At 38.1% G+C, this 12400-nt stretch overlaps 1 protein-coding gene across 1 annotated transcript in view; it reads right to left on the minus strand.

Annotated features, from left to right (window-relative positions):
• Positions 1-12400, minus strand: part of LOC129790677 (homeobox protein homothorax-like) — a 135076-nt gene that overhangs the window by 53327 nt on the left and 69349 nt on the right. The window contains exon 6 of the mRNA XM_055828377.1: positions 725-801. Coding sequence (XP_055684352.1) covers positions 725-801 — 77 coding nt within the window. The remainder of the gene's footprint in view (positions 1-724; positions 802-12400) is intronic.

Raw genomic sequence — 12400 nt, forward strand, 5'->3', positions numbered from 1 at the left:
CTTCCATATATATTGGAAACACTCTCAAATTCATCATTTATCACTCTTTGCCATACATGGGAGATGGTCTTTGCACTTTATGAGGTAAAGGTTGCTCGGGAAGTTCTTGGTGCTGTCTGATGGTTTTTGTGTTTTTTTTTTCTTTTTCTTCTGAATTATTCATTTTCTTTTACACAATGCTCTAGAATTTATTGAAATGGTCGTTGGAGAGTTTGAAAAGCTTTAATTTATGCTATTTTTCATTAAAAGATTTTTTTTAACGATCTTTAATAAAGTTTTTAATGAACTTTGACTTTTTTTTTTTAATTTCAGCAGTGATTTCTTTATGATAATTTTCTTTAATGTTCTCTCATTTTTCTTTCAGATTTTCGCTATTTAAAATCCTGAGCTTTTGTGAAACAATACCTACTGGGAAAAATTCAAGCTACATATTATTTTTAATGTATGCAATTTTTCCTAAAAAGATTTTTTATAGATCCCTCAAAGAGCTTTAATGAACTTAAACTTTCTTTTTTCACTTTTAATGATTTTTATTAATTTTCTCGAGTTTAATTTTCAATTTTTGCGTATCTTTCGAACCAATTTCCCTTAGATTTTTATTTCTTCAAATCCTGAGCTTTTGTGAAACAATATATAGTTAAAGTTGTGCTTTTACACAACACCAGGAACTTTCAAAGCAACCGCGGAGAATAATATTCATCAGTAGTGAAGCATGATCACTTACCAATTATTAACTTGCAGTATTGTGAGCCCTGTATCTTGCGCTAATTGTTTTTTCTGGTCTTCCGATGGGTACGGATGCTGCAATGAAAAGAAACGAACGTTAATTCAACATGACAAAATCTAATAATTGCTCTACAATGTACAAGTGGTGCAAATAATACAAAAAATGTGTGCACGACGAAGTAAATTGCAATAGCGACAGGGGGATGGTAATTGAGGGACTCGCGTGTGTTGGACGAGTGTACTTGAAAGGGTTAACAATGCCAACCGTCACTCTCGTAGCTCAATCAGCCACGTGCCAGCATCTTTGGCGCATTTTTTTTCACATTGCAATCCGTCAAGGAACCACATAAACCCCTTCCGCTAGAATCACTTTCAATAAATCCTCATCTGGTTGCGTGTGCCCCTTTCTTCCGCGCCGAAAACACAACAACGAAATCATCAGCATTTCCGAGATGATGTATTTTTATGAAGTGTTTTCTTGGGCGCGAGTCAGGGGACGACTTTTGATTGACATGTTTAGCATGTGGTTTAATTTTTTTTTGTTTCCCAGTGTCACGCACGCGGGAAGGGGTTGATGGTGATGATGAAAAAAAAAGAGAATTCATACACCCACATCTGCCGGAAGTTATGTATGTGTACCAGCCAGACTCTCAATGGCGCAATTGTCTCTCAAATGTGCCCGAAATTTGATCCGATGTGAAAGTATTTCTGGAAGTACTTTTTTTCTTAGAGTGGTTCTCCCCTCTTTTCATGGGTTTACCGCGCTCCAGAGATGAGATTTTTGGAGCAGCGAGATATTAATATATCTGTCATTTTTATAACATTCTGGGACTTTTGGTTGAGAAAGGACGATGAATGAAACTAAAGGGGTTGAGAAACTTTAATTTTTTTTTTTAAATACTTTAAGTTTTTCCTAAAAGATATTTAATTTCTCTAATGAATTTTTTATTTAAATTGTAATTGATTAAAAGATTTTCCCAAGAGTTTTATTCTTTAAAGTTCTTGGGCTTGTGTGAGAAATTTGTGGAATTTTCAGCCCCTTGGGTTAGGTCGAAGCCCCCCGGGAGTGGCTTGAGAAGTCTCTGGTGGATGGCGGCGTACAGGAAAGAAAAGCAATCTAGGTAATTGTATTGTGTGGCATTCGCAACCCACTCGTGGTTTTTCTTTGGCGTCGCCACCCCCATCCTAAGCTCATATATGTGGGGAAAGACGGTTGCACGCCATTCGTCGAATTTTCCACAATCTCCCTGGGGATTATTAAAGCTCCACCGCTGTCGTTTCGCTATTTTCCGCTTGATCTTCCACCCGAGATAAAAATACACACTCGCAAGTAAATAAACTACACGCGGAGACTCGTGCGGTATTAGATGGGTGTGGGTTTGCACTGATAATGATAGACAACCTCTTTATAAAGCCATTAAATTAAAACGCCTCCCGCCCACCCAGTGGGCGAGCTTTTTCCACCCATAGCGCGGGAGGTGTACGCGAGGTTTGGGAAAGAAAACCTCATTATCTGATAAGGAAAAAGTTGAGAGGCGAAAATGTTCTCCAGTGCGGGTGGTGAAAAAAGTGAAATGGGCCCACCCAGCGATCGCTTTATCGTACTTTAATGAATTCCCCACGAGGGCCATTTATCTCTTGGTCACACGGACTCCCTCACCCAGCCAATAATCATTGCAATAACTGCGAAGAGTGAATAAATTATTAACATCGATGGTACATCTAAATAAACTCCGTGGAAGTAAAGGTCCTGTACGTGGTGGGTGGGGGATGAAAAATGACTCGGAAGGAAGCTTTCAACCCTCGCCGTGCCAAAGGAGGTGCCTTCAATCTCTGGCCGACGACTTTTTTCTCCCATACATATACATTTCTTCTTCTGCACTGGAAGAGGAAACTGGTGATGATAGGGCAAATAATTGACAGTTACATGCGTCGCAGTCACAACTTTTTTGCAACCCCCGTCTGGGGGTTTTCCGGAAAATGACCCAATCTTCCGGGGTGACGAGCCAAAATTACAACAAAGTGCAAATTGTTTACAATTTTGCTCTTTGCCAAACTTCAACAAACACCCCTCATCCCAACCCCCCGTCCCATTTGGGTACAGTGTGGTCATCCTTCGCACCGAGGACACCGCTGAACCACATCCGGCATAGGATGGTTCGAGTCAACCAAAATTTTGGCGTGGATGCCTGGGAATGATTTAGGGCTTTTTGTTTTGCAGAAATTTTCCGCTGACTCCGGATTGCCGGACACAGACCGACTGTCTATCGCATCTGATAGCTTCTCTCGTATACACACTGAAAAATATCCTCTGGCAGAGGGATCTGAGGGAAATGCTGACTTTGTGCATTGTGCCAAGTCATCACTTGAGCCCCACCAACTCTGACACGTTCGAAAAGTGTCACGCGAAGTCACTCCCTCATTATTCCAATATATACGTACATAGATACTGCGAGAATTGACACGCAAGGGGGTGCCTTTGAATGGGGGTGGATGCCAGGAACGAAGCAATTCTGCATATATAGCTGCGATTAGGCAAAAGAGTTCCTCACTGCCAGTGAAAATCTCAATGAAAATTCACAATTTAATTTCATTTGTCTCAGCATTTATTATGCTGTACATGTCTAGAGAGGAAGTCTCATGACGATCTTCAGACATGCACTGTGCACATATAAGGGGGGTTGATGGAATGAGGGATGAAAAGTTTCTTGAAAAGCTTTGAAATATTTCTGAATTGTTAAGTAAAAAGTTTTGAAGTTTGGAAAATTTTTGATGAATTTTCTTCTTCATAAACTCTCGAAAAAACTTTAGAAAATATTAAGTAGATAATTTTTTACCCAAATTCAATGAAATTTAAAAAATATTCTTGAAGAATTTTAAATAATTAATTCTTTTTCTTAGAAAAAATAGCCATTTATTCATTAAAGTGAAAATTAATAAATTTTATATAAGAAATTTATGCAACTCCTGAAATTTTCACTGAAAGCTTCACTACAAAGCTCTGAGCTCATAGCCCGCCCTAACAAGATCTGTGAAAATCAATTTATGCTTCATTAGATATCCCATGAATAAGCCCACGTAACACAAGACACCCACTCTCTGGAAATTAACAACCACCACTGACCTCAAATTATCCATACCTCACTCTCGAATCATCCTCCCCAACACCCCCGCATCACCCCCTTCGAATCTTGGGGGACATGCAAAAGGATTTCAATTACCGTGACAAAGTTGCATAGTGGCCGAAAAGGCGATTCCCATGGTGTTGTCTCAATTATACCTGCAACTTGTAGACCATAATAGGGATCGAATGTCAAATCGATAGATGGGTGGGTACGGAAACATGTCCAATGCTAATCACAATCTCGAAGATATGTTTGTCACAGGGACCTCACACGTGTGTTCCACCCTGTATGTAGTCATTGCACCGCCCAAACACGCACCTCATCTCCGAAAATACACCACCGTGGCCCATCATTAGGCAAGGCATCCATGACTGGTTGTTGCACGAGAGGAGCACATGATGGACAACGGAAGAGGCCTTCGGGGTGACTTTAGCTCTTACACGATGCCAGGAACGCCTCACGCATTGTCTTGCGAGTCATTTTTTTAAGGATGCCGGGAAGTTTGCAGAGGAAAAAAATCACCCCTCAAATTGAGTGATAGACGATAAATCCTGGATAATTGCACCTTTAGCTGGGAAGGAGGTATTTCCGGAAATTGCTACTCCGCCCTGGTTGCGCAAATTGCAGTGATGCAGATTCAATTGGGCACAGAAATAAACAAGGGTCGCGTGAATTCTTTATTTTTTGTGCTTAGATGCGAAAGCCCGCGCGAGCGAAATTGATGCCCGGAAGGCCCGGCTGGATTGATAATTGTATGGAATTTGGATAATCTCACCCGGGCTAAAAGCGTGTTGGGAAAAATTGGTTCGAGAGGAGGTTGAACTTTTTATTTTTAGGGTTGAGATTTAAATTTTATTCAAACTAAAATTCAGATTCTAATTAATAGTTGAGAAACTCGTGAAATTATTAAACTTTAAAGGGGCTTTAAATGTGCTTTAACACAAAAGAAGTATAGGTATTTGATGAAATTTAAAGGCTTTAAGTCGCAAATACGCAGCCCTAGTTAATTAAGACTTGTGCGTACGTCTCAATCTTGTGATATTGCCGTGATATTGACTCGCTTATCTAATATCTCCAATTGATTAAGGCGCATTAATGTCTCCTACGTCATCGTCTTATCTCCACCAGCACACCTCTAATCAAGCCTCTGCTATGCCATTGAATGTCTCACAATTCGTGTCCAATAAAGTATCCCAGAGGCCCATGCACAGTGTAGAAATTCTGCTTATATTTATTATAACCCAACACTTGATTCTCGATTTTAATCGCACTCTCAACACCGTAAATCCGTGGAGATTTATGCCACTGAAAATGAGGGAGGAGGTGTATACGCTGAAGAAATCCCTCACCAATAGGTCAGACACACAATCAAACATTTCTCGACAGTTTAATAGTGACAAATTAAGCGGCTCAGCTTTCTGAAGATTTAGAGGGGCTCTCGTATTATTTTTGCTGATTTTGATAAAAGGCTTTTATTGCTTCGTTTGGTCATTTTCTGATATACCTACATATGTATGTATGTAGTATATATATATACATATGATGCCCATGTGAGTACCATGCCTCAGCTATTTTGTAGCTTACATTGGATAATTTTTCTATATGCGGGGGATATTCTCATTTTGGGAGGCTTTCTGCTATGAGGCCGTAGTGTGGAGCTTTTTGTTGGGAGCTTTCTGTGCATGCATATTTATTTCGGGTTCGACCCCCCACCTACACGCGCTACTCTGTGTAGCCTGGGCTCAATGTTTGAGGGGCAAAAGGGGGAAGAAATATCAAATATTTGGTGCTGTTGATACATACAACAACTCGGGCACGTTATCACCTAATATCTATGCGTTCACACGACTCGATGCTCACACAATTCGTCTGTTTTACGGCTGATAACGATGTGATGTATTAACATATTCGTGATGTACGATGCGACCATTTATTAAACGCATTAAAATTGGCCAAAAGAACCACCGCAGAGTTGATTTTGTTTGTACATAATTTCAATTTAATTACAAAATGGCATTATGTTAATAAATTATTAATATCGCTCTGGTGGTTTAGCTTCATGCGGAGTTTTTTTTTTGAACACCTCATACCCTCTTTTATGGGAAAATTACCTTGTAAAGCTTTTCATGGATTTTTCTACCTGTTTTTCAACAATTAAAATTAATGCTTTTTATGTATTTTGATTTAAGAGGGAGAGAGGCAGAGTGGGAAGATAGAACCACCCCTAACAAGCAACCCTTCAATGTAGCAAAATTTTCATTAGGAACTTGGAAAAACTAACACTGTGTAGTTTTATTTGATCCAACAGATTGCCAATCCCGAAAATTTCATTTAACAAAACCCAAAATGCTATCGCAGTGTTAAATTAATTTTTAATTTGTTTACCTCATGTGCCGCCACATGAACGTGTTTGCACATAATAATTCAGCTGTATTCGCATAAAATAAACTGGCAGTTTTGGGATATTTTTCCACACTTATCCAGGGCTGTGTTTGCAGCAATTTATCAATGAAGATGACACTCAATGGCATATCGATATCACCAATCAATTTTCAGCGCATTTGCTGAGCATTATCCGTTTGGCATTAATGAGCAAGCATATTTGCATAACCAAATACAAAAACACACAAAACAATAAGCTCCTTTTTTGCCCCGCGAAAAATTCAATGGATGCCACATAATTGAAATTGTGGTTGAAATTAAAATCGCTCTCACTGTCAAATTGATGATGGTCAAACATGGGGCTTTGGTGATAATTGAATTTAATGGGGATTCTCTTGAAAAACAAAAAAAAAATATATATATAGGTAGCATTACGACAGGTAGTATTGAAACCATTTACCCCCACTCTTATAGGGGAAACATGAACTTTCCCAATTGTCCTTGCAGAGAACTTTGGATGAACTTTCTTGTTTACCCGTCGATTTGAAATCCAAACACATATAGAGTGACCCACCCCCTACACTCTTGGTTGATTTATCTGCAAAGTTTTGCTGCCCTCCTCCCCCTGTTCATGAGCCACCCATCAATCGAGAGCTTTTAGCATATCTGCAGCGATGAATTGCGGGTATGCTGCCGCAGTTTAAGGGCTGCGAATTTTCAGTGGTTAAAACTATACAGAAATTTCGTTTCTGACAACTAATTAACATTTCCCACCCCCCGTCCCCATGGCAAACCCGAAATCCCCCTGTGTCTTCCAAAGTTAATATTTAATGTAATTAATTTGGAGTTTGTGTTCTCTCATCTGGTGATTGCGTATGGGATGTTATATATGGGGAACAATTGACGGTTATTGTTGGGAAAACAAGGGAAAACCCGACAGAGTTTTGAATTTTCTCTCTAATTTTTTTGTATTAAAATTCAAATTTTTTTTATACTTTGATTTAAATTAAAATAACTCTTTGAATAGTTTAAAATGTAGAAAAATGTTTTTTTTTCGAAATGAAATCCAAATTTAAATGAAATAAATTTTGTTGATTATTCAATTTTCAATTTGAGCAATAAAAAAATTGCAAATTGATTGAGAAAATTTATTAAAACTTCAATGCAAAAATTCGCAATTTTCTTGTCAAAATCAAATAACTCATTGGGGTAGAAGAGGCAAATCCATGAACTATAAAAATAAAAGTATACTGCATATAAATACAAAAGTAAGTCCTCTTTATGGGGAGACTCTGTCGGCAACCCTCGTAGTAGGGCCCTCTATACACACTGTGAAATTCATCCTGACAACAATCAGGATTCAATGCCATTTAAATCTGTTGTCTGTCCTCAAGATGAGCCATTTCAGTGGAGCCAAATTGGGTGATCAACGCCTTCGAAATGACCTACAAAGTGCTTGCGGCTCATTGCCCTTTTTTCCCTATATAGGCTCTCCTCCCACTATACCCGCTCTAGGTTTCTTCATGCAGCAAAATACCCTCAGCTATGCCATCCCCAAAAGAAACTATGAGAGGATTTTCATGTGAATTTCCATGAAAAAGTCATTTCGATGGAAAACATTCTCCTATTGCCTTTTTATGGTGAATCTGATATTGAGGAGTGTGTGTATTGTTTTTACTCACAGCACCCAAGCTTTTTTCTGGTTTAAAGAAGAAGAACGCAGAGAAAAACAACCATCCACCCCTATTGTGAGGGTGTGAATGAGGAATAAAATTTTTCTTGCCTAATAAAATACCTTGAAAACTTTTACGACACTTAATCTCACATAAAACAGAGCAAAAGACCCATCGGGATGGCCCCTATAGGGAGTAGAGGAGGTGGCCGGAGCCAGAGAAAAAAACAAGAACCATTCCGCATCCACCCCAAATCACATCAGCAGACAGATTTGCATAATTTTGACAAGACCTCCCCATGCAAAATCACACTACTCGCTCGCAATCTCCACGGGCAGATCATAAAACCAGTAACTGCTTGTAATGGTTATGAGGATATAGCCCATTTTGGGCAATTTAAACCATTTCAATTTTTTTCTGTGTGCCCCCTCTTACACACCCAAGGTATTTCACATCAGATTATTTCAACGTCTGTGGGGATGGAATCAGCATAAATTAAAACAGATCCCCGCTAGGTGGTTGATGTTCATTTCATGTGGCTTTTCCCCTTTTCCCATTGCTTTCCCCGGGAAAATGAAATTCGTGGTTTTCTCATTACATTTCAAGTCAATAAGGGATTTATTTTTGTGAATGAAGGCAGTTTAGGAGTTGAGTAGATTTTTTTTTGTAAAGATTTTCAGGATGAGGATGAAGTTTCTGCAAAATTTGTTCCGTATGAACACGAGAAACCACAAAAAAAATAATCCGCAGAACATTAAGAATCTGAAAATATATTCCCGGAATATAAGAAAATCATTAAATCAAAAGAAAAAACTTCAAAGATTCTGGAAAATTTTAAAAACAGTTATGCGGAACACGAGAAACCAGAAAATTGTTTCGCAGAAAGTGAAATATTCGTTACATTCAGAAGAATAAGCTTTTGCAGAATTAAAGAATTATAATATAAAAAATTACAAAAACGCCAAACATTTTCTTTTAATCTCTTAATCTAAGGAAATCTAAGCAATAAAAATTAAAAAAAAAGAAAGATAAAATCGAGTACTTGATGGAAAAACCCCAAAAAAGTGTCTACTAACACTTTTTATTGGCTCTTCTTTGTCTATTTAGCTTTCGACTAACACACACTTCCTCTCATTTAGATTGTTGGCTTTTCAAAGTGGCCCCATATCTTACTTTTCTTGCACCATAAGAAGCAACGAAAAAATAACAAGAAATATTTTGTAGATGACGACAAGTCATGGAGGCACACATAAGCGCCTGATTCAAATCTGATATGAGGTTATCGCACCATTCCACCCAAATTAAACATTGCCACTGTTTGTCAAATGAAAATATGTGGTGTGTAGCACTATCAACATGATTTTTTTCGGTAGCTAATCAAACAACACCATAAAAGACTATAACTTGCAGTTTCGATTCGTACCTCGGGAAAAAAAATCATTCCACCACCGCACGTGAATCCCAACTCTTTGGCTCTGTGACAAATATTGGGTTGAAAAAAATGAAATAAACCACGCGAGATATTTATCATTGTCATCAATTTCACTTGCAGACTTTCCATTGGAATCATTAATTTTTACAAGACCCACACCATTTTTGCTATATGTATTTATTTCCCCTCCGGTGTGTTGCACCATCGAATGAAATTGAGTGTGAAATGTGTGACAGTGTGTCAAAAAATCAAATAATTAAATCAGTGACTTTATCGTGCAATCAAAGCGCCGTGTTTAGGATTTTCCACGCATAGAGCAGGTACTTCATCAAAAAGAAAAAAAAAGCTCAAAAGTTGCGACATCAAAAATATAATTAATTCTTATCGTACTTGTTTGAAAAGAAACATTCACGCATTTGCTCTAAAGGATGGAACATTAAACGGCTCATCATTATATCTATTAATCAAAAATACACACCTCTAGCTATCAGTGATTAATTTCTGACAACTCACCACCACGTAATTTAAAATCTCTGTACTTATTTTTCCTTTTTTTTTTTAGTGTTTTCTTGATTTTCTAACTTGTCTTTTTACACAAATTAAGAAATCTTTGACTTTGAACGTTAAAGGGGTAATCATTTTGCGGAACATGTCCTGTGAACCCTTGGAAACCTAAAATTTTTTCACCAAAAATCATGATTTTAAAGACTAAGGAAAAACTTAATACTCAAAAAAGCCAACATTTGATGCAATTTTTCTCTTTACGCGTGCGAATCCCCTTGAGATTGTATCTGCGCAAGATATTTCTTGAAATATTTATCAGAGATTCCTTCCGGGGGAAAGGAATTTGCAAATAAAAAGCATCACTCGGAGGTGTCGTAAAAATCACATTCGCGAATTGGATGTGAGTGTAATGGGAATGTGGATGGGAAATTGTAATAGGAAAAATTCCTCCTGCAATATCTGTCTTTTGAATATTTTCACATCTACCCAAACCCCCAATGGCAAGAAAGAAAGAAAAGCACGAGCGTGCAAAAACCCCGCACATGGTGGAGAAAGTGGTCCATGTGAGTGAATTTATAGGGAATTTATTTAAAACAAAATTAGGGGTTGGAATTGCTCTTATTTTGATTTATATCCATGGATTTGTCACATCTCACAACCCCCAGTATAGTGGGTATATGGCCGGTGGTTGTGAGGGAATAGCTGTAAGCAAAATCGCCATAATATTCGCATGTTATTTGAGAAGATCCTCTTGTGTGATGAAGAAAAGCCATCGTCTTATGGGCTAAACTACACCCAAAGGTGAAATTTTCCCAGCACTACACGCATTTTCTTCGCCCCCTTTTTCACTGAATGGAAAATCCCTTTTTGCAGGAGGTTGGGAATGGGAGTGCCATTGGAAATCCCGAGGCCATCACCCTTCTATCGTTCTTGCGTGTACTTTCACCAACTTCTCAATGCATTACACTTTACATACACCCCTGAGAGATGGCAAAAAAAACCGACGGTAAATTGCAATGAGATGTGCCCCAGAGGTGGAATGAGCACCCCCGCGCTTACCGAGTGGAGCGAAAAAAGGAATTGGTTTATTTGAATAACAGCCCTTTCATTGTTTTACAACCCGGTAAACAGATATACCATCTATTCCTCACCCTCAATGGCACTTTCATCTCCTTTTCACAACCTTAACAACAATGGGAATATTGTATTTTTATGTGTTTGATATTCAATCGATTTTGCTTTTCACGTTTCTGTGGTGAAACTGAAAATTTATGAGCCATTTGCTGTGATTTCTCTCTCCCGGAATTCTCAAAGTGTGTGTGTGGGTGAAAAATTTGAATCTTGCCACAATTTTCCATTTTCTCCCCGTGATCAGAAGGAGAAACCCATCCTTTTTGCACATTTCTTATGCTCGAGAGGGGGTTGCCGAAAAGGACAGAAAAAAAACCCTCCATGAATCTTTGTCAATTCCACCAAAAGTGTCGATTGGTGGACAAAAGAAGACACCGAGTTTCTTTCTTCAATTCCGGAAATCCTGATAATCCCTCTCGGTGGGTGAGACAAGGCGTAAGATATTTAAAAGAACATCCAAGAGTTCAATTTCTTGCTGAATTGGAGGTGACTTCAATAAATTTTATCGGCTTTCCCATGGGGTAAACTCCAATGTTATGCAAACAGAAACGATAAGGTCTATTCAGGCCATTGAGCTCATGCTTTTTCGATTTTGGACAAAAGATTTGCAATGAAATGTATGGAAAAAAAGATTTTTTGAACACGAACTTTTTCTGTAAAAAAAAAAAATATTTTAGAACTTTAATCACATTGCTAGAATCTTTTCTGAGCAACTATATTCTTAAAAAAAAAGAAACTTTAAAAATTGCTTAAGGAGTTCAGAAACTTCAGAAACAGCTTAAAAGGGCTATTCATTTCTAATTTTTTTCCTAAATAGCATAAAAAATATATAAAAAATTAGAATTTAAAGTTTTTCAATGATTTTTTTAAATTTAAATTTTCTTTTCATAAAACATTCTCATCCAATATCCTGAGGAATAATATACCTGTCTTCCACCGAGAGTGAACGAACTAGTTCTTCCGCAAATGGCCTATAACTCTCAGCGTAGACGACATTCTCGTTAGTGTTTCGATCTCTTGCCTTCCATTGGTGGTGTACTTTATGAGGCACCAATGTTTATGACTTTATAGTGTGGAAATCGCTTTTCTGGTGTAGCTCAACTTTTCCCATTGACTAATTTATCGCAAAGGGATGCTTTTCTTCGGGTGCGATCTCCTTTGAATTGTGTATTACCCCAAAAATTCAAATTAAATTTCCCAAACTTCCTTTTACTGGAGGGGATTCGGAAGCAATGTTTGGTGTGGGGGAGGGTGGAATGAGGAAAATTGTACAATTTTCCTGCGGGGGGATGGAAAACGAGGAAAACCCCTTTCTGTGCGTTTCGAGAATTTCATCCGGGAGGTTGTGTAGGAAGTTAATGACATTGTGAACAGAATCCGCTCAAGAAGTCTGTCGCAGCGGGTGGTACTATGCCGAAAATTGTGTG

This window comes from Lutzomyia longipalpis, chromosome 1, assembly GCF_024334085.1.
Source record: "Lutzomyia longipalpis isolate SR_M1_2022 chromosome 1, ASM2433408v1".
Taxonomy (NCBI): Eukaryota; Metazoa; Arthropoda; class Insecta; order Diptera; family Psychodidae; genus Lutzomyia; species Lutzomyia longipalpis.